The sequence below is a fragment of the Chamaea fasciata genome, unplaced genomic scaffold (genome assembly GCF_029207755.1).
Source record: "Chamaea fasciata isolate MVZ Bird 193981 ecotype frontalis unplaced genomic scaffold, bChaFas1.0.hap1 SCAF_7, whole genome shotgun sequence".
NCBI classification, from domain to species: Eukaryota; Metazoa; Chordata; class Aves; order Passeriformes; family Sylviidae; genus Chamaea; species Chamaea fasciata.
The window spans coordinates 17,142,116-17,164,687 of record NW_027094092.1 but is presented as its reverse complement, the minus strand read 5'-3'; the positions used below and the strand labels follow the sequence as shown (position 1 = coordinate 17,164,687).

The 22,572-nt window shown below is 40.6% G+C and overlaps 1 protein-coding gene across 4 annotated transcripts in view; it reads left to right on the top strand.

The window, feature by feature from the left end:
* AP2A2 (adaptor related protein complex 2 subunit alpha 2) overlaps positions 1-22,572 on the top strand; it is a 45,659-nt gene continuing 23,087 nt past the window's right edge. For all 4 annotated transcript variants that reach the window (XM_066187747.1, XM_066187748.1, XM_066187746.1 and 1 more), the window contains exons 1-3: positions 1-166; positions 14,232-14,300; positions 21,842-21,984. In XM_066187747.1, the coding sequence (XP_066043844.1) occupies positions 100-166; positions 14,232-14,300; positions 21,842-21,984 (279 nt within the window). In that variant the 5' untranslated portion in view covers positions 1-99. The remainder of the gene's footprint in view (positions 167-14,231; positions 14,301-21,841; positions 21,985-22,572) is intronic.

Genomic DNA, 22,572 nt, shown 5'->3' with positions numbered 1-22,572 from the left:
CGGCGGCGGAGCGGCCTGAAGCAGCCCGCGGGGAGAGCGGGCGGCGGCTGCGGGGGTTCGGCGTGTCGCGTCCCAGGGCGGCCGTGATCGTGCGCCACGATGCCTGCGGTGTCGAAGGGCGATGGCATGCGAGGCCTGGCGGTCTTCATCTCCGATATCCGCAACTGTGAGTGGCGCCGGGGCCGGGGCCTGGGCTGGGCCGCGCTGGCCGTCGCCATGGACTGGTGCCCCGCGGGGCCGGGGCTTCACCCCTCGATCCCCTCCCCAGCGCTCCGCTCTTCCCCCTGGTCCCCGCAGCGGGCAGCTCGGAGCGCCGCTGTCTCACGAAATGGCGACGCGCTCGGGGGGGCGGCGCGGCGGGGAGGGGGGGGCAGCATAAAGCATTTGCCCGTGGGTTTGTGCGTTTCGGGTGGGTGGGTTGGGGGGTTTCCCTCCCCCTCAGCGCCCCTGTCGGCCCCCTCCCCGAACTCGGGTGTCGCGGTGGCCGCCCCGGCGGAGGGGGCGCGGGGGTCGGTGCCGCCGTTGTCGGCGATGCGCCGGAGCGGTGCCGGGCGCGGGTGGGTGTGCGGCGGGGCAGGGAGAGGCGTCCCTGGGCTCCTTCCAGAGCCCCGAGCGGCTCTCGCTTCATCACGTCACTGATGGAAAACAGGCCTCTGTAGGCGCCTGAGAGCAGGGCCCTCCGTGCTTATGCCTAGGCTTGGCTTAAATTGGCTTTAAGGTTCCGCTTTGACGGAAATTAGCGCTTGGAATGAGTGTAATTAAAAACGGGATTGGGGGGGAAGGGGGGCGAGTAAGTGCCTCCTCGAGAGAAGTGGGGGGAGCGCGTGTGTGAGTGTGCAGCGGGAGAGGAGGAGTACAAATCTGCTGCTGCCTGCTGTGGGGGGAAGGGGGATGTGTGGGGGCACACCTCAGTGCTCAGTCTTCCTTTTTGTCCGAGAAATGCATGCGGATAGTTTAATATTAATCAGAGTTAGAGATCTGAGTGTATGATGTGGCAGGAATTGCCTGGGGAAGGGCTAAGGTCGCTGCGGCTGGTGTGATGAAACTGCTCTATTTTGTCCACCTGTGTGTGTCTCAGTAGATCACTTGAGGCTATTTTAAAAGCAGTGGAGGAATGGCAGTAAAGTCTTCTGTCTAAAGATATAAATGGATTTGGAGAATTTTTTAATGCAAGTTATGTTGTTCTAACTGGGCTTGCATTGGGATTATTTAACCACGCTGGCTTGGAAAACTTCATATTGATGACTTCTAATACAAAAAACCTGGCAAATAATTATACTGGTAAAATGAGACCATTTAAATACAGTGTCTTTAAAATCAGGTGGTTTGGACTTCCAGACATGTGAACAGGGGCTTTATATGTAAAATTCAAGGTTGATAATCTTCCTTAGAGCAGAAGTTGTTTGAATGGGGTGGTTTTTCTTTTTCAAAACAGACTTGCAGGTCCTTAAGTTGTTTTCGACTTCACTGTGGTGTGTGTAGAAGATGAGTTATAAAATATGTAGTGTAGCAGTCCAAGGTTACACAAATGCTCTTGTGCTTTGTCTGGTGGGCCTTGCTATTTTAGTGAGCATTTTCCAGTGTCCTGGTATTCTGTGCAAGCTACATGTGTGACATAGCTATGACTTGGTGTCATAGCAGTTAAGACTTGCTGTTGTATCTACCCAGTACAATTCACAATGGTTTTTTAAAATCATTGTTTTCATTGATTTAGCTAGAAGCAGTATAACTTGGTTCATCAGTGTCTCATGTCTTGTAGTTGGTTAGCTTTGTCCACTCTTGTTTTCAGTGGAATTCACTGGAAGTAAGTACAAGAGGAACATTCAGGCTCTTAGGTTTGTTCAGGGATGTGGAATAACAAAATTTAAGGTTGTAGGATATAACAGATTAGGTCTTATTTCCCCACGAGGCAGTGTGGGAACAGAGTTGTAGTTACCTTGATCCAGATGGGGCAACAAACTTCTCATGCTCTAATTATCTGCAGGAGACACAAAGATGTAACTTACTGGTGATACAAATAAAATGTTGACACTTTGACTCTTAAGTAGTGGTATATCTGAAATGTTTTGTGTCTGTCCAGACAGATGTTTGGGAGCTGTAATTACTTATGTATCTTTCTTGTCTTCATAATGAAAAATACTAGCAGCATCTTCTAAACAGCTGCAGAAGGGCCAGTATTTCCACTAGTAGGTGATGGATGAAACTTCCACATAGCTGTGAATGGCATTTGAGCCTTTCCTTTAGTGGAGCTCTGAGTGCTGCCAGCTAACCATGGGCTAGTGTACACAGACTGAGATTCACAAAAATACTTCCTGGAGCATTCAGGTACTGCTGTTGGCTGAAGCTCCCTCTTGGGCTCTTCAGTGAGGAGCTAGATGTTGTCAGGAACAAAAAGTAGCAGCTGTTAAGGTGGACAGCATCTTTTGACTAAGCAAAGAAAGCAACTGTTCCTTTTCTGAGGGGGGAGGGAAGCTAGACACCATTTGCAGCTCTTGACCTCTTATTTCTAGCCTTAAAATTGGACTCGGTGTCTGGTAGTTGCAGTGACATGCAAAGTTGTGCTGGCATTTTTAATTTCAATTCAAATTTTGGCTTTGTTTGACTTTTGTATCTATTTTTAATACTGCCACAAAGGCCTTGCTCTTTTAGTTTGCCAATAGCCTTCCCAGGTTATGAGTAATGGTGAAACATGGTGTGTGTTGGGGGGATATTCTGAAAGATTCTGCACAGATAAGGATTCTACATTACAAAGCCTGCTGAAAAATGAAAGTGCAGTTGTTGAGTGCTGACTGTGCTCAGGTGGATGCACAGCCTGTGATTTCAAATTATTCAAGTAATCTGAACTTCTAGGGAGTCCTTATGCAAATTTTGCCTGTCTACCTTTGGAAATGCTTGATCTTCCATACATCAAGATTTATTTTTTGGAGATTTGTATCTGCAATGTCTGCAGCACTAAATAATGCAGGATTTTCTTACAGGTTGGATATATTACTGATTTGGGAGTGATGCCTGTCTTGCCTGTCTTTATACCAGTCTGTTACAGGCTTCACATAAGTCTTACTTGATAGCAGTTTTCAGTGTTTACAGCTGGAGCTGATTGGGAGCAAGCAGCTAGCACTACCAGCCTGTCTCTAATACTTAAAAGCTTGGTTGTCACTTCTGTCTCGTTTAGACATATTTTTGGCGCGTGGTTTATCTATTAAACTTCTCGTTTTTTGTCTTAAATCATTTTATGTCAGATGTAATTTTTAAAGCAGACTATTTTAAAGTACACTGATTTCTCAAAAGTCTGTGATGTTTTTCATTAAAAACAGTTGGCATGCTACTTGTAGCAACAATTGTAAAATATTTCAAGGCTGAGAGAGGCTTCTTAGCACTTGGACTTTGCTCTAGTCTCTGTGAAGCTGTCGTATTGAGTGTCTTCTTTCAAAATGAAATGTTCTTTATTCATACAAAGATCAAGTGAATTTTCAAAATATGATAATGCAAGAAAATGAATTATCCTTCAGTTCCTTATAGCTCTCCAGAATTTTGTTTCAAGGCAGCTTCTTATTGTAGGTTCTGCATTTTGCATATGGAGGTCCTAGAACAGATAGCAAATAAATTTTTTTTTTAGAAAATAACCCTTTTAGATGTCTGTCATTCTGCCTGTGGATGTATGGACTTATCTAGGGACTTGCTCTTTTAGATTGTTTTCTAACATATAGGAATTACTACAGTAAGTAGGTTTTTAGCTTATCTTTCATAGGCACCAGAGAAGAGGCAAGAAAATTACAGGTTGAAAGCCAAACTGCAGTACTTGATTAGGATAGCCCAGTTAAATTAGTGCTTGGTTGGTGTGACTGAGAAACTAGTTAGGTGTGGCTGTGCTGTACAAAAGGTTGTGGTGGAGTAGAGCTGAAAGCTCTGAGCCCTGTTTGGTCAAGTACTAACCAAACTTAGGAGTTCAGGTCAGGAGGAGTCCTTGTTACTGCACGGATTATGTGCCACATGAACTAAAACCTAACAAGATCTGCATGTGTTATAAGTATATGGACAACTACAAGAAATATTTATTCTTAAGTAGTATGTTTAGTCTTTTCTTGTGTATGTACTGCAGAGCTGCTGAGGCAATTTGGCTTATGCAAGATGATGCTTTATAAACTCTCCACAAATACATCATCAGGAGTCTGTTTTCATTTTTTTGAGTACAGCTTTATGCTTATCTCACAATGAAATACTTTTTAAGTCATTTGTCACTCAAACTATTCTGCTGCAGCAACAGTGCTATCTACTGTTCACCCTGAAAACCAGGAGAGCTTGCTTTTCTCCTTTCATTTGCAGGCTGTAATGTAGAAACAGTTTCTATTACAGTATTGAGTGTATATATACTGGTAACCTGCTCCACAGTAAAATTGGGAAGCCAGTTCCTCTTGTGTCTACACAGAGGCAAAAGCTGCTCTTGTCGCAGGTTTGGAGGACGAGGCAGTTCTTAATTTCCTTTACTTGGTAACTGTCTTACCTTTTCAGTTTTGCTCCAGAAGTTGGACAGATGGGGGAAGGATTCCTTAGTTTAGTCTCCAAAAGTTTCTTTGTATGTTTTCTTCTGAGTTACTGTTTCTTTTTCCTCAGGCCATTTTTTTTTCCACAAATAAAATCCAGCAAATATAATGAACAAAGGTCTATTTCTTCTCATAGAACTTCATGCATTAAATTTTCATTGTACCTGACATGGGATAGTGTCCTGAAGCTGAACCTCCCAAAATGTATCTTTGCTTCATTGCATTGGGGCTGGTGTATCAGGTTACAGATCAGCAAGTGGAGTTTGAAAAAGATGGTTCATTGATGATCACCTGTTTGAATGGATGGCAGGTTATGAAGTGCATTGCAGGTGTAGGTGGGAGGGGCATGTACATGGATTAAATGTCTCCATGGGTATGTATAGAGTTATATGTTCTCTGTAAGAACAGCCACCCAGTGAAACAAAACTTCACCAAGAGTGAGTTGAGCACTTACAGCTTGGTTTAGTTACCTGTAACTAATTATTACGTGTCAGTAATAAGTTTTCACTGTGTAGGCTAAAGCTACTGCATTCCTCCTCTGAGGTGTGGGTTCTTGTTTGCATTGCTAAAGTAGGACTTGAAATACTTCTCTAGACAGTCAGAGACATTTTTTACATGTATTCTTAGATTACTTAACCGTTCTGAAGAAATTGGAAGGCAAGGCATCTTGGTTTGCTCTCTTACTGCTTTTGCAAGGCCGTGGCAGCACATCTAATATGGTCAGTTTCTGGCCTGAAAAAACAGCCCTAAGAACGTGCTGCTTAGAGCTATAATAAGCACTAAGTCTTGCATCACTTGCTGCTATTTGCAGGAGAGTGATTTAAGGAAAACACAATTAGCATGAGATTAGTCTGAGGAGGATCTCTAAAACAAAACTGCTGTTCTTCCCATGGCTTCTCTGTCTTGGCTTTTTCCTGGTCATTACAAAGAACTCTGAGGGGCTGGGATGTTTTTGTTGCTTTTTTTTGTTTGTTTGGTTTTGTTTTGGGTTTTTTTTTTAATGCTTGTTTAATTTGTGCATGTTTGGCCAAAGGGAGAGTAATGGAGGAGAGATAGTAAAGAGCTAGAATCTTTCATGTGAAGTCCTACCTCTCCATTAGATACCCTGGAATGCTTAATTTGAAATCCTTTGGATAAAGACTGCCCATCAGGACTGATAAGAGGAAATTAAGGACTACTGCAGAGACTATTACATATCTGCATTCATTAATGAGCTCAAATGGATTTTAAGGTCCCTGAAACAGTAGTTGAGAAGAGATAGTTCATGTTCAAATACAAGAACAGTTTGAGGCCTATCCTAGTTTAGCTAAGGTAGAAGAAATTCCATAGTGACTTGCGGTAAATCAGGGCAAATACTGCTTTATCTTGTTGAAGGGAGTGTAAGGGAGTGTAGCTCTGCAGTGTGAAAAGACTGGTCAGGGAAATGACTACTGCTCAGTCAAGGAAGGAGGAAGAGCTGCTTTATGGACAAGCCTAACCCTGCACTTACTGTTTGTTATCTCTTCTTGGCTTAAAGCTTCTCTTTTGATAGGACTCAATGAATGTCGTTTTGCCACCTAAACTGCCAGATAAATATTCTGTATGTCACAAAGTGACTTGGATATGAACTTCCAGTAAACTTTCTGTTATTTTGAGGAAAGGTCTGGTCTTAAGCTAGACACTATTACCTGGTTACTTCTCAAATTTTCTCTTAACTTGTGGTGCTTAGTTAGAAAAAAATAGCCATGGTAAGCATCTAAAATCATTAAACTTGTATTAAATTGTTGCAGTTTATTACATCTGGATTGGAAAGCTGCGTTTGTGCTCCTATTGCTCTCCTCTTGTGAGGACAAGGAGTTAATGGATTAGTGGATTACAGTAAAGCCTGTGGCTCCCTGCTGTTTCCTGAGGAGTGTTGTTACAGAGGCAAATCTCTAGTGGCATAGTGGAGGAAGAAGTCAGTTCTGTGGATAGTAGTTCACTTACTGTGCAGAATATTAGAAAGCGTACTCTACAAAGTTTTAAAATATCAGTAGGTCACTGCTCTCTGTCTTTAGATATCTAATCATAGCAGGATGTCCCAAGGCACAACACTCCTAAACTGCCTTTGTGCCATTCATGATCTTCAACATGACAGACAGGCACATCTTCCTTTTGATCAAACAGGTCTTGTGGAAGGGCAACACGCACTCCTGGTTTTGTTCATAACAGGAGATTAACACGTCAGTAAACAGAAAGCTTCTTGTTCTGCAGCCTTGAACAGGTTGATTTGTGAACAAAAGTGAAGCCATACTAGCATTTTGTAAAGGTGTTCAGTATTTTACTGTAGTGTCTTTGGATTAGTTGTGCAGTGAATTTGTGAACAATAGCACTGACAAGCTCCTTCAGACGTACTCAGGTGGAGCTGGAGCTTGCACCTCTATTGTAGCACCCTAGATTAACCAAGTGAAGGAGTTTATGTAGACAGACTGGCAATGTGAGGGTGGGCAAACAGGCCACTATGCAACCTGTCTGCCTTTCTTTTGCCCTCTTCCCTGCTGTACTAAAGAGCCAAATGAGAGATTAGGGGGAGCTGGAGGATGGATTTGGTGTTTTACTTCATGAAGATCATGGTCTGCATAGCAAATGGCTAATCTATCCTCCAGAGCTGTAACATGAGTATCTGTCCTGCTGGCAGGTAAAAGTAGTGGTTTAATTTACTGATATGAGTAAGTATTATAAGAGCTCTTTCACAAAGGCAAGAATCACTGATTATCCTTACATGCATATTTTTCTCTATCTCTACCATTTTTACACTAGAGACACTAGTATTTGTTTTGATTTTCTGTATCTGTCAATCACGTTCTTTCTCTGTTCCCTGACAGCAGGGTTCAAGAATGTAGTGTAGTCTTTGCATCATGCTTGCAGGCTGTTTTAGCAATAGAAAAGGCAACTGGGTCATTTGATTGCTTTATGCCAACTAAAGTGTGTTTAGACAGTGAATGGGTGAGCTTGCTCTGTACCTGGTCACGTCTTCTTCTGGCACTATCACTTGTGGTAAAGCTGGCCTTGACAGCCTTTGGATAAACCCGTCTCGTTTTTGGCTGTTTGGCTCCCAAACTGACCTGCAGCAATACAAGGTCGCAGCAGGGATGTGTACGCCAGGGTGAGGGCAGTGTTTAGGAACTGTCTGTAGCAGTCTCTTAAGAAGCGTAGCCTTGGATCAAACTGACTCTCAAACTATCAGTGTTTTGCTGAAGGGAAGCTGGGTAGCAGTTTGGCTGTGCTGTCTCTCCCACTGAAGTGGCCAATCAGCTTGCATGCTCCTAGTGTAAGGCTAAGGTAAACATAACCGGAAACATTCTTATGTTTGGAAAACAATGACTCTAAGCTCTCAGGGAAGATGTCCAATATCACCTTTAAAATTGAGAATTTATCTTTTGTGTAAGAACTGTGTTCTTCCTAAGTAAATGTTCCTAGCCATTAAGGAATTCAGAGAAGTTCCTGCTATTAACCTTGGTAGTACTTGTATTCTCTCTCCTAAACAGAAAAGTAGACTTGTCCCCTCTCTTCAAGGCCTGTTTGAATGTGAACAGGGTTCATTTTATATTAGTCCTATGATAGCCCCACAAAAAGTCACACTGTTACTGGCCTTCAAGGAGCATGACAGAATTATGGCATGCTTTTTCCTTGTGCTAACAGAGCCTCCTACCCTCTGCTTTATAGTTTATGCCAGCAGTGGTGCATCTGTAATGAAAAATTGTCAGACGGCCATAAGGCAGGTAAGGCTAAGAGGTCTAACACAGTGTAGCAGTTCTCACTGGACATAAATTCAAAACAAATTATTGGCTGGCCTCAATAACACTGACTGCTGGCCTTAAGTAGATTGGTGCCAGATGAGTGCTAACATCCAAACTTTTGTGAAGTGATTTATTTATTTGTTGCTTTAAATGTTGACAGTATGCCTGTGTGTCAAGGCCTTGCCTGCAGAAATCTACTCTGCTCAGTGTTTGTGTAACTGCTGATAGAAAAAACGCTCCTCAGTTCCTTCGGGAAAGAAATGTGTCGGCTTGGTCAGAAATACATCAAGTGGTTTGTATGAAAGTTAAGAACTAGTAGCAGTTCTAAGGCACAGGTGGGTTGATTGCCTCAAACTTGCCTTAAACAGTCTGCATTTAGTATAGCGACAAGTTAATCCTAATGGAGCAGGTCACTGTCTGAGTGAACCAAAGCAACCCACTAATTCTAACCTTGAAGCACTTACTTAACCTTGCAACCCTGCTTCCAGGTTACTATTAAGATATGTCAGGTGCTCTTTTCAAATGAATGGACACAACAAATGGCTTTCCTGTAAATTCTGCTTTCTCATTCTTTAGGTTATAATTCTTTAGGTTGTAACTCCAAACAGAGGAATGGAGGTGTATTTATGCAGTACTGTAGCCTGGATTACTGGGAAATACAAGAATAGTAACTGGTTCTTTGATGAGCTGCATGACTTACGATGTTCCCTACTCTATCTTTGTTAAACAAGATGGTAATTAAAGATAATACTGCTCTGCAGACTAAATTTACCTTGTCTAAGGAAGGCAGTAGGCAGCATGATGGAGTCTGAAGCCTGACAAACTGCCAAATATGAAGTGATCACCCATAAGCACCTTGGACCGTATTATGCCTGGATACCTGTGTGCTCAGTACTCATCTTGGAGAAGATGAGCAGCACTTGTACACGAGGGCTGTAAGGCTACAAACACTACATGTCTTTGCAGCAAAACAGCAACCCAAAGCTTACTGACTTGCACTCCCCTCTTTTAGTAACTTAGTAGGGATACTTAATGATAGTTTGTTAAAATGGTAAAAGTCTGAATAAGTGAAAGTGAGAAGGATATGGCCTGAACTCTTACAGAACATAATCTTCTTGTTCTCTGGCTTAACTACTGTCCTACCCAGCAGTCTGTACACGTGACATGACCTTTATTAAAGCCTCTCCAAGCTGAATGGTGTGGTTATGAATCATGGTTTTAAAGAGTTAAGATTTTAGCCAAGGGTTAGAAGCAATTTATATTGATTAGGATGCAAGTTAGGAAAAACAAAAGATAAGTTAATGATTATTAGATGCTTAAGCTAGAGCTAGATAATGTATTGCTTGCTATTATGTGCTTGTTTTAGTTGTGTTTATAGAAGGAAATGAAATAGATGGACCATCATGGTAACAAATGGAAACCAATGGGACCAGGACCTGCACCTGGACTCAATACTAGCTGATCACAAAGCAGGAGGGATTGGATTGTGCCAAAAGGTCATGAAAGCCTGCCAGCAGTAAGAAGGTAGAAAGGTCATTGTGATGGAGACTTCTGACTTCATCCCTCAAGACCACTGACCCAATTCAAGAGATGAGCTGTGCGCGTGTGAAGGACTTTTAACCTCATTTTAACACAAAGCATGGAGGGGGAGGTGCTGGGATTATGCTTATGAATAAGCATTTAGAGTGTGTAAGACTTTAAGAAATAAATAGAGGGTAAAGAACCTTGTAATTTGCAGGCATGACTCCAGGAGGTGACTCCCGTGCTGCCTGATGACGTTGAAAATAAATATACCACTTTCTAACTTCAACTGGTTAGAGGGTCTTTGTCCGTAATTCTGTTGATTTTACCCAATTCTGTTACAGAACATTTTCTTGGTGTACAGCTCTGATAATTTCATGAGACTGAGAGCTGTGTAACAGCCTGAAAGTGTGGCAGAGCAATTGCTTTTGTTAGCTCTGAAGTGTAAGCCTCTATTCCTGCAGCATAGCATTCCTTCAGCTCTCATCGTCTTCCTTTTTACTGTCCTAGAGACTGCTTGAGTGTTTCTAGTGATGGTAAAAATAAAATATGCATGTAGAAATTCTTCAGTGAGTGTTGGCAAGTCAGAGTAATGTGATGAAAACTTCTCAGTTAATCAGACACATTTTAACTGTGCCCTCCCTTCCACACTTAGTGGGACAGAAGATCTAGCTAGAAATTGGTCCTTGGTTTATGATACTTCTGTTCTCTTTTGTCCTTTACAATGGAAGCTGCCTTCCTCTGTGAGATTTTGTTTTGCTTTTTCATCCTCTAATATAAGCAGTTGATCATGTTTGTATCAGGTTACCATACATTATAACTGCTGGAGTTGAAGAAATTTGGGGTTAGATATTTCAGCCTGGCTTTAACTTGTGAATTGTCCTCAGCATTGTGTGATTGCCCTCAGTGACATTTAACACTTGATGTGCTGATGCTGTTCTTTAAAACTACAATTGCAGGCTTGCATTCATTAGTAATAAGGTGAAAACTCAATTGTTCAATGTGATCTCCAGTATATGGAGTTAAACTTTTTATCACCTGCTAGTTGCTATGTTTATTATCTTTGGTCACAGTCTGGGTGAGATCATATACTGCCTTCAAAATAGAACAGCCTGAAGGAATTATTCGAAAAAGGCTTTTGTTCATCTGCTAAGCAAGATTTAAAATTTGAGAGAATAAACCTTCAGATGTGACTCTGGGTGTTCCTGTCATCTCATTGCTACAGCTGTGTGCATGGGGGTGGGATTTCCATGTTTGTGTTGCTGAGCCTGCAGACTATTTCTTCCAAAGGTGCTGACTTCACAAATTCCTGAAGTATTTTAGTCAGGCTTTGCTTAATGCTCTGTGGCTTGCTTAGGACACAAAGAACCCGATTTCTAGCAGTAACTGGTAATCTATGACTGTAGCAGGTAAATAATGCTGCTTGAAAGGTTTGACAGGAGGTTTTGATGGTTTTAAAAAAGTAAAAGATGGCCTTGATTTCATCTTGGGATAAGAAAAGCTAGCTGATACGTATTGCTGTTTCTCTTTCCTCATCCCATTTTTAACATTTTAAAATTGTGATTATTACACTTGCTGAAGTTGGAGAAACAATTGCTAATAATTCAAAGTAAATATTGCAATTCACTTTCCTTACAAACATAAGTTAAAAATACAGAGCAAAGACCTACTTTCTAAATTTAAATAACTGAATATCCTACTCAGGCTAGCAGTGTCCCAGACTGAGGTTTATATTCTCTGCCCTGTTAATGTAAATGAAGGACAAAATCTCCAGACTTTGTGGTTGTGTCTTAATGAGATGTGCTCTTCTCAGGGTGAAAGAGAAATAAACTAATAGCTTTAGAAGATTCAGTTTTTCATCAGAAGCAGATGTATGGCTGAAAATAAGGGAAATGTTTTCAAGTCTTTAAAAAGAAATAGCTTACGAAATTGGGGTGCTTTTTATTTACATAAACATTTGCATCCTTTTGGGTGTGTTACTGTGGCCCCTGTTCTCAGAGGGTGGACCCGGAGCAAACTACTTGCTTCAGTCTAGTAATGAACTCCTAATGCTGGCAAGTGCCCCAGGAGCAAACACTTGAGTGTCTCTGCTGTGTGCACAGGACAAATAATCCAGTTAAAACAAATCTAAAATCTATAAAGGAAGACACTTCCGGTCTTAGATTGTATGACTTGGAGCTCATTTGCACAATAAATAGTGTTACTACTTTAAAACCAGTTTTCTTTAGGTTGACAAGTTAAATTAGAACAAAATTCATAATGTGGTGCATGATATATTAGTGAAAACTGGTTAAACTTTGTGATTCCAACAGATCGATCTTCATTAACTGAGGGTGCTATACTGTGTTCTCTAGCTTTGTCATTTTAGAAGTTAATTGGAATTTCTAGGTCACATTGTAACTGTGGACATTATCTTCTGCTTTATCTGGAAATCAGGGTGCATACAGATAACAACTACAATTTGTTTCAGAACAGGTATTGTAAATTATTGAGCTCTGAAATTGAGGGCTGCTTCTGGCCCTGTGGAGTGCCTGCCAGGGCCCTCTGCATTTCAGTCTTTTGAGCAGCGGCCCTTACAAAACACTGTTGTAGAATAGAAAAAAATCCATTTTAGGCGAATATGTGGGGTCTGTAGGTATTTTGTTAAAAGGACAAGGCAAACTGAAGTAGTTGCTTTTATTTTGGGTCTAACGTTTCCATTTATAGTGTGCTGTGGCTGCTCTGTGTCTGTTCTCTTGTGGCCATTGTTAGAGGCAGATAATACAAACCTATTCTCTGCATCTTAAGCAAGAGTTGGTTTCAGAAGTGCTTGACTTCAGTTTATTTTTTTGAGTCTAAGTTAAGAAATTACAAAATCTAGATTTATTTGTACTTGGCAAGGGATTCCCTTATACTTTGCTCTTAAAATATCCTGAGGCATTTGTTTCCTTGAGTTACTTAGTCACCTTTCATAGGGCCAGCTGTAAGATCCCCCAAGGGTGACACCAGCTTTTGGACAGGCAAATGTATATTTAAATACTGTGAGATGTTTCTATTGAAGAAAGGGGTCAGATTGGAGGTGCTTTGGAATGCTGGTCATGATCAGCTCTTCAAGCCTTGTCACATCCCCTACTTGCACGTTCATGGCTGTAGCTGTGATCCCAGCGGTGTGAGGAAATGTGTGCTGTGAGTGCAGGGCATGTGATCCCCACAACTCATAAGGTTGGACCGTTTCGAACCAGGGCTAGGAGACTTTTAGTCACAGCCTTGTAGCAAATATATGTGATGAAGAGGGAAAGAAGCTGTCATCTGCTGCTGCTAGTTGATGTTTGGAATACTTGAAACTGCTTGAACCTTTTGGAAAATGTACAAAAGTTTTAGACTTGTTGAAAGTTTCAGTAGGTACAGGTCTGAATTAACAACAGAACTAAATGGCCAGTTCTGCATTGCTGAAATGTACTTCGCTTGCTTGTCTCAAATGACAGGCAGCTGATCACAGTGCCCGAGCTGGCTGTTTTACCCTTCTGTGCTCCTACTCATGTAGGAGACAATGGACCCAGATGTCTGTAGAATCTCAGTCACCAAAAACTAAAATGCTGAAGAGTAATAAGCTGGTTTGGTTTGGACAATGCAAATATTACTTGAAAAAGTTTGCATTATCAGAATTTAAACTGCAGATGTTTCTCTATGTAAACTGAAATTGGTGCTAGAAATCCCAATACCTATTCTTGGAATCAAAAGTTGATATGAAATACTGATGGTGCTGAGAAGCATGAGATTGCCAAGTCATCTAATAAGGTGTGAATTTTAAATATTTTTGGTTTTCAAATTACTTTGATGAGGTACACTGGAACTCTGAACATGTATCCTAACTCTTTGAGGTCTTGAGTCTTTGGACTCCTTGTGAGTTTACTGCATTTCCTCTTCAATCTGTTAAGAATGTTTTTAAAGCTGTTGAACTGAATGACCGTTCTACAGAGAAACAATAAATTGGCTTGTCCTTAAGGCAGGAATAACATGAGCTGCTTGTTTGTAAGATTGTGCTTAGGAGACTCACTCCTTCAAAGCACTGTCAACTGAGTAATCACTTAGGAAGTAAATTCACTTTTCTCTGGGCAGTTTCAGGGACAGAAGAACTGGAGCATTTGTGAAAGTCAGTAGCAGTGGCATCTCAGGTTGTGTGCAAGTGACACTGTCTAAAGTCTGCAAAGGTTCTTGAAACAGGGATGTCCTTAGAGCTTCTCAAATTCCTATATAAAGTGATGCTTAAGTTACCTCTGCCTTTAGTCCCAGGGATGGAAATGGAGAGTAATAGCTCCTCCTGATGTTTGTGTTTTCACAAATGTGTGTTTCTGTTTGGGTGAAAAGATGCTTTGGGTGGCAGAGGGATGTCCAAAGCACTGTGTGCTGATCAGTGTTCTTGTCATTTCAGGCAAAAGTAAAGAGGCGGAGATAAAGAGGATAAATAAAGAGCTAGCAAACATTCGGTCAAAATTTAAAGGTAAGTGACATACTGCACTAAATATATTTCCATATGACATTCTTTTATGGGGTTTTGCTTTTGCATGCTTGGACTTTTGTCGACTGCTGACTCAAGCAAAATGCTAGAGCAGTCTGTTAGAATAACTGTTGAAAATGTTCTCTTAAGTACAGAACCTTCAGACAGTCCTGTAATTCTTGACCATAACAGAAGCAAACTCCCTCCTCTACCAAAGAATTCGGCTACTGGTCACAAACTGTTTCTAATACTTGGTCTCCTAACCACGTGACTATTCAGCCTGCTTGCTTCCAGAAAGCTGGGGCTGTGAATAGTTTGAAGGAATATGGGTGGACAGGATTATTTCCAGTAAAACAGCATCTGTTTAAACTTTTCTCCTTCCCCCCCTCTTCAGCCCTGAGCCCTTTATGGAAATAATGGGTTATCTTGTCTTCTAGCAGAATTAAGATTAAAATGTGTAGTTGCTGAGGCTACACGTCTTTCCCACAAGCAACAGCAGTGCAAATTATTCATATGAAACAGAGGTTATGCAGTAACTAATTCCGAGAGGCAGCAATTAACTTTTAAACAACACAAGGTAAAAATCTTGCTGTTAGCTGTATTCTGGTTGTGTATGTGGTTTCAAAATTTAAAGATTCTGAGGGGTAATTGAGAAGTTTTTAAATGGAGTTGTAACAGTAGTGGCTGTGGCAAGTTCTGTTTAAATAGTCATGGGGCAGTGTCTGTAGTTAGATAAGGCATTGCAATGAGGAGATCACGTATGTGCCTTCAGAATCTGCTGGATTTGTAGTGAATTCAATTACCTTAGTTGGTTATCCTGGCTTAGATTAGCATATCTGTTTGGAATGCTCAATGCATTAACAAATAACTTTCCTGAGCTTTGTATGATCTGTGGCTACATTTTAAGTGGTATGTCTCTTAAAAGTGTATGGAGACCTTTAGAAACCTGAGTGTCATCAACAGCTTAGAAGGGAAAAGTTAACCACAGTGCAAGATACTCAAGAAATTCTTCTAAATTAGGAGCCATCACATGCCTTTGTGTTTACATTTTTCTCTTAGAAAAATAGGTAGAAGTACATGAACAGTTAATTCTTCTCTGCTTACTCATGAAGCAGGGGAGAAACTATCATGGGAATCTCTGGCTGTGTAGAAAAATCCGGCGGTGATCAGAGAGTAGCGATGCTTTCAGCAAAGTAGTGTCGTAACTTTAGCCTGCATACCTTGTGTAGCATCCTTTAAACACTATTTAAATAGTTTTGAATAAATGTGAGTATATGCTCATTCAGTAGGTGGAGTGGAAGACGGCTAAACCTTCTTGTAGCTGATCTTCATAGTGGTTTATTACTAAATATGTATGGATTTTGCGTGGAAAATTTTAATTACCTGGAGACAAAAACTTGGTGAAGCCTGAGCAAAAACATAAATGTCACAGTTTGGAACAAGTTGCCTTTAGACAACTTGCTGTGTAACTGCTTGAGGCCTTCAGAGTGTGAGGAGCTGATAGCTGTGTTATCTTACTGCTGTAGGAATCCCACATGAACTTCATGCTGTGTGGTTCTTCCTTGCAGAAGGGCTACATAAAAAATAAAAGACCTTCATATGCATTTTGTTCTCAAGTGGAGCTTACTCAGTTTAGCCCAGTTTCTTTTCATGTAGCTCTGACCTTAAAATGTTTTAAAATAACTTGAATTAAGACAAACATGTGATGGTGAACTTAAGATGAAGTCCCTTGCTAGATAACTGTGGTGAATACTGATGCCCTGAATTACTGGCCCTACCTGGCCAGAGATGCAGCTTTCGGACTGGCTGCATGGCTGTAATCAGGGAAAGGTCCAAGAAACAAAACCTCTTGACAGAGAAATTCTTGCTTGACACCAGTGTAGGAGTCTGCTCTACCTCTGTGCCTTTGTATGCTTGAGCACACACTGTCACAGTATCTGGATGACCACCCCGTGTAAGTTGCAAAGTGTATTCTTACACTGTTGCAGACAGAGCCTCAATATTTCTGCTCTTGTTCTAGTGTGCAAGTAGCTGTCAAGCCCAATACCTGCCTTGCTGTTTAAAATACCCTTATATTTAACAGGCTGGGATGAGGCTGCAAATCTCTGGACAAGCAACACTTTCCTTGAACTGATGGAACTTGTGCTGTGGCTTTGGGTTCTGATCCAGCTTTTGTACACCAAGCTCAGCAGGAATTTAGAATCTCTATATTTAAGTTGACTGTGTCTCTTCTCTAAGCGTGAGGAAGCTCCATTGCTGAGGTCACTGTGTCCTTGACGGTTGCTTTAAATGCTTCTGCATTAACTGAGATAAGAAGAATGTAGTAGAGAGAAACTACACCAGTGTGATAAAGGGGAAGTTGTAGGAGTAAAGTGTGCAGAGATGCTATTCCTTTTGTTTTACATGTTCAGACTGTAAGCTCATTTTGCTCCCACGCTTGAACCAAACTGGAGGTCTCAGTGTCAGAGCAGTAACTGCTTTGGGAGTGAAGAAATATCTGGTTTATTAAATTGTTATATCACTTTGATCTCTCAAACCAGAATTTGTATATTAATGAAGCTGCCCACAAATCTGTAAGCTGTTTCCGCAGTCAGAGGAACTTTGTTCTCTGCTTGATTCAGGCTTTTTCTTTTCTTCCTGCTCTGGCATTAGAATTTAGTTTTGTTCTGATTGTTTAGTAGGGTTTGTGTTACAAGAGTGGCTGCTAGATTTCAGACATGCTTGTATACCTTCTTTTTGCTGTTGCAGAAGTCCCCCAATGTCAGTTGTTAATCATTGCTTTTTTTTTTTTTTTTTTTTTTTTTTTTTTTTTTTTTTTTTTTTTTCTGACTTGTTTTTCCATATTTGAGCAAATCTTTATTTTCCCAAAATACACGGTGACCCTTTGGAGGAAGTTAAGATAAGGCTCTAAATACCTGTTTTAAACTTAAACTGTGTCACAGTAAATTGCTTTCCTGGCAGGCTGTGAAAGCACAGGCTTAATACATTTAAGGTGGGCTTTCTTAGTCACACTGTCTTCTGATCACGTGTGAAGGCAATCACACACTAAAATCATAAAGTGTCTTGAGTGACATCCTACATTTTTGGAAGTAAAATCAGGCATCAAATATGACCTGAGTTGTAGGGCTGATCTTTATTCTGGTGCTAGTAGTATGGTAAAGAAATACTAGTTTATAGATTTGTATGGGTTGTTTGGCACAAATATGCAGCGTTTGACGTAGAGGGCTTGGACTGTCACTTCTAAAGAAATACGCATCTTGTCTCCCAAGTGTAGCTACATTCATAAAAATCGAATTTAGTTTCCTTAGCCTCTAAGCTAAGTAGTGGCCTTCTGATACAGTATATCCCTGGCTTGCTGCCAGCTGCGTGAACAGAGGTCAGTGTCAGTGTAGGAAGGAAGCAAGGAAACAATGTTTTCCATTCTGTTTTGCAAAAGTCATTACTGTGGTTTTAAAAGCTAAGATTCTAAGGCAGCAATCAGCCATGTGAAAGCTAGTGAGATTAGGCTTGTCAGGCTTCCTTATCTACCCCCAGTGAACATCCCAAGGACTAAACTGCTTTCCTGACCCCTCTTGCTGGTAGCAGGCTCAGTAACAGTGCAGCACACTGGCTTTTAAGTACACTGAGTTAGATTGAAAAGCAGGTGCTGATTTTTAACTTATGTTCCAAACTAGAGCTGGAAGCTGCTGCCTGAGAACCCAAGGGTCTTACAATACTTTCTTGCCCTACTTCTTTCTTTTCTGGGGGCTGTGTGAAAGATACGTATGAGCAGTGAAACCCAAAACTTCTGTGTTGAAATGCTAAGGAGGTGAAACACAGAAATTTGGAAGTAGTAATTATTTTTTAATAGTAGTCAGTGTTAAACAGCCTAATTTTTCTTAGTAAAATAATTAATAAAATTTTCAGGAAGAGCAAGTAGCCTTTGAAATGCCCACTGTGCTCAAAACCTGCTGACATGTATTGTGAATCCTTCCTGTTTCTGCTGACTTGATTTGCAGCACTTGCAAATGTTCCCGAAAGCATTTGGAAATGAGCTGAGTTAAAAGAAATGATTGTGTATTGCAATAAAGATAACAGAACATGTGACATTTCCTTCTGCTCTTGTTCGGATGTTTGCTTGGGACTGGGGGAAGCTGTACTATTTTGGCACATACTTAAGCAATGAGACTTGTTAATGTTTAAAATAGAACCTTCAGAACTCTTTGTAAATGCAACGGAGAAGGGAGAGGAATAGTTAAAATTTCAATAAGAATCTGAGTCACAGACTTCTTCAAAACACAGGTGGAGTTAGACAACTATTGTCAGACCTTTGAAGTGCTCTTTTTTCAAATTGCTTAGATAATTAAATAATAAAAATTTTAACCCCCCCAATATTCTGTTATTGCTGGGAACTAATAAGATATTGAAGAAGAGCTGTAGTAATTTTAATTTGCCGAGTTTATAAGCTTGCCTGAGAGCTGTCACACGGCCTTCAGATCTGTGTGTAAGGAACAGGAGCTTTTGAAAGCAGTCAGTGTAGTATTGTCTTCAGAAAAGGTGTTTCAGGTACTGATTTTACAATACTTTTCTTTGATACCACATGGTGGAGAAGGAAGCTGCTTGTTAGTAGGATGGTGTTATGTTTTGTGCTTGGTTGCATGGCGTAGCTTCTATCAAAAATTCTTCAAATACTCTGAGATCCAAGGCTCTTGCTAATCTGTGCTCTTAAAATACTGGTATCTTGGAAGGATATAATGTTTTAAATAGCTGGGTCCTAAACCTAAAAAAGGAATTGCCAAACTGACCAACAGTTTGTTGTGAAAGTTGGTGTGATTCAAAGTATACATATTTTCATCCGCTTATGTTCTTCGTTAAGCTGTTGGGTTGCAGCATTTTGTACTCCCTCTTCCCTTCTGATATCACCAGTCATTTGAGAATATAAGAGATTAGATTTGATACTTCTAACTTCTGTATATTGCCGATGGATTATACACTACTAACAGGCAGCTGCAGTTCAGCCTCTTGACCTGCTGGGTATTTGGTCTTGGAGACCGGTTGGGGTCTCTTCACTTGCAGTAAAAGTTCACGTGAAAGCTGCTTTCTGATGACTTTTGGTGTATCTGAATTCCAGAGAAGCAACTGATGATATTAATGCTATCTAATACCATAGTAAGTCCTCAATTATGTGGAGCTTGCCCACTAGAGTTAGGCTGACTAAAATGGATTCAACTCATTTAGTGTCCCCTTCCGTGAATCATAATAGTATCTGTTAATGGTATTGATCATCACCATTCCTTTCACTGGTCCCCTAGAACAGGTGGCTTGTCAGGAGTTGGAATGGTTTTTGTTGCTAGGTAATGTAAAGCCCCACTGGTTTATTCACTGATTATTTCTTTTCCTTCTAGATCTCATGTACGTGACCAATTCAAATCAAATCTTAAGAGTTTGTAGAAACTCTTCCTAAGCAGCTGAAAAAATACTAGAAAACTAATGCTGTCCCTGCCTTTTCCTGTGTTTTGTTTTGTTTTTTTTTTTTTCCTTGCTTCTCCCAAGGAAAGGCATCTTTGATCTGCCATGATGGAATAGGAAGACGTTTCTGCTTGAGTGCCATTTTATTGGGAAAATAGTATAACAGGAAGTATTTATGCAGAATGCTCCATTGCTGCTTACTCCATAGTTTGAAGGTCACAGCAGATGGGCAGACATGGTTGATTATCTTCTCTTTCCTCTGGGCCAAATTCCTTCCAAAGAAGCGGAAAAATATTTCCCACTGGATGTTTCACTCTGGTTCTTCTGACAGTAATCCTGATGTCTAGGAAAACAAAATTCCCTACATTTGTTTGCTGACTCAGCAGGAAAAGAGCCTTATGGCAGCAAACTGTAAAAATGACTTAAGAAAACATGTCTTTAGGCCGCTTTCTGCAGAGCTGGCTGTTGTCAGAGGATTTTGACAGGATCCAGTATAGCAGGATTTCACTGCCATGGATATTTTCAGTAGTGCAGCTTCCTGTATTGAAGTAAAATGTGACATATATTGGCTTCTGTAGTGTGGACCTGAAGATGACTCCTCTTTGCTCAACATAAAAATAGCTTTAAGGTGAAGCTTTTTGTTGGCAACTGGTGCACTGTCTGTGCCAGTTAAAAAAAATCAACAGGTGCCTAAAAACCCAAATTAGAAGGGTATCATTGTCTGCATTAAAATAGCAGCGATTTGCTTAAATTTATTACAATTTAAATAAGATTAAGTAGAAGAATTTTTTAGGGTTGAAATAGAAAGCAAACCCCAGAATGCATAGTTGCAGCCTGTAGACCTAACCCTTTAGTATTGTGTACTTAAGTGGGGCAGTATGCTTTCTGTTGGTTCACTGTTACATGTCTTCAAACACAGATATTAGTCTTCATTCCTTCACTAACTCTTAATTTAGTAGTGGTAAGGGTTCCTTGGTTTCTATCCAGTCAGTGAATGTGGTGTGAAATCCAGGGGAGCTGTAGATTCATGTAGTCTGGCAAATTCAGTGTGCCTCTGTATCAGTTCATGAGAAGGAAGGAGCAACTTCTGTACTGTTAAGATTCTTTTTTAACTTCAAATTTATGTAATAGGCGGCTAAATATAAAATAAAAAGACAGCTTAGAGCTTTTATTGGCAAGGGCAATGAGTAAGGGATATCTTACTGAGGCTTTAGTGTATGCAGTGCTGTTCTGGCTGAACTTGCCCATCACTAAGGAATAGACACTTGATGTGACAGATCAGTTATTCTGGGCCCAGAATGCTGAGGCAGAGTAGCTTATATAGCCCTTTAGGCAGCAGTATATATCAGAATTTTGGTACCCTGACTGAACTAGCCAGCAGTCTGATTTACTGGATACCCCTTTATTTCCCGATTTGAGGTAGGAAGAGAATGTAACACGGAGTTACGTTCATATGCAGCTCTTCCCTTTAGGAAAAGCACTGGTCTCCCAATGGACTGGAAGCTGCACTGCTCCATGTTGCATCTGCAAACTTCTAAAATCAGCAGTACTGCAACATATGGCCAAACCTATTTATGGTGCATTTTTCTTCTAAAACTGGAACACTTGTGAATACTTGTCATTTTACAAAACCTTTAAAGTTCTCATGGTATTTTCTTTTCATGTATTTGTTCGCGTCCTTGGGATAGACCATTGTTACCTGATGTTTCTAAAACAACTTGCTGGGGATGGGGGGGTTGTTGCTACTGTCAGTGGTGCACTTGGAAAAGTATGTTAACACTTTTATTGAGATAGAGGTTTGATAATTGGTTTAAGAGGAGAACATGTATAGAAGACATAAATGCTCTTAACTGAAGCGGGAAAATCAAAATGGAGTGAACATGGGTGTGCTGCCTCTTAGTAAGAACATACTTAGTAAGGACATACTTAGTAAGGACACTGCAGGGTACTTCAAGGACTAGATGATAGCATTATTTCCTGACTATTTTTTCATCACCATCCTTTAGTATATGGGTAATGGTAGATGGAATTATCACTAGGTAACCAGGTAATAGCTCAGCATAGACTTAATTGTTGTTTGTTTTCTTGCTTTTCAGGTGATAAGGCTCTGGATGGTTACAGTAAGAAAAAATATGTCTGCAAACTACTCTTCATCTTTCTGCTTGGGCATGACATTGACTTTGGTCACATGGAGGCTGTAAACCTGCTCAGTTCCAATAGATACACAGAGAAACAAATTGTGAGTAACTTGGGCTCTATAAAAGATAAGCTGGTCTGTCTAATATCCTGCCTCAGCTATGGAGTCTGTAAAAAATTTTGCTTCATTCCCCCTGCCCTGGCTTAAAGCCTTATTTTGGCTCTAGGAATGATTCTGAAATCTAAACACCTTCGTGCACAGGGAGTCTTGAACTAGTTGCAAAAAATGTGCATTCTGCATAAAATTATTACTCTTGTTAAGAAACTGCCTCGAGTCTTGCATTAAAAGGTAAGTAACCTTTTAATTTTCAAAATACCTCTTTCCATCTCCCTAGGTAAGGTTGTGTTTATCAGGTGCATGTAACTTACTAGTATTTGAACAATAAGCCAAAATCTTGATTGGTCCCCATTCATCTAAAATGACCTTTTGAGTATATGCCAGAATAGACTTAGGAAACACTTAACACCAGATAGTTAGGGTAACACTGAACTTACTCATTTTTGTTAAATTAACTTCATCTTTCTAGCCTGTTCTCTGTCTAAATAGCCATTTCTGCCCATATGGTATTGGAGAGAAGCGTATGTGTCAAAGAAATCACGTTTCCTGTTAATGCCACACTAAATGAAGTCA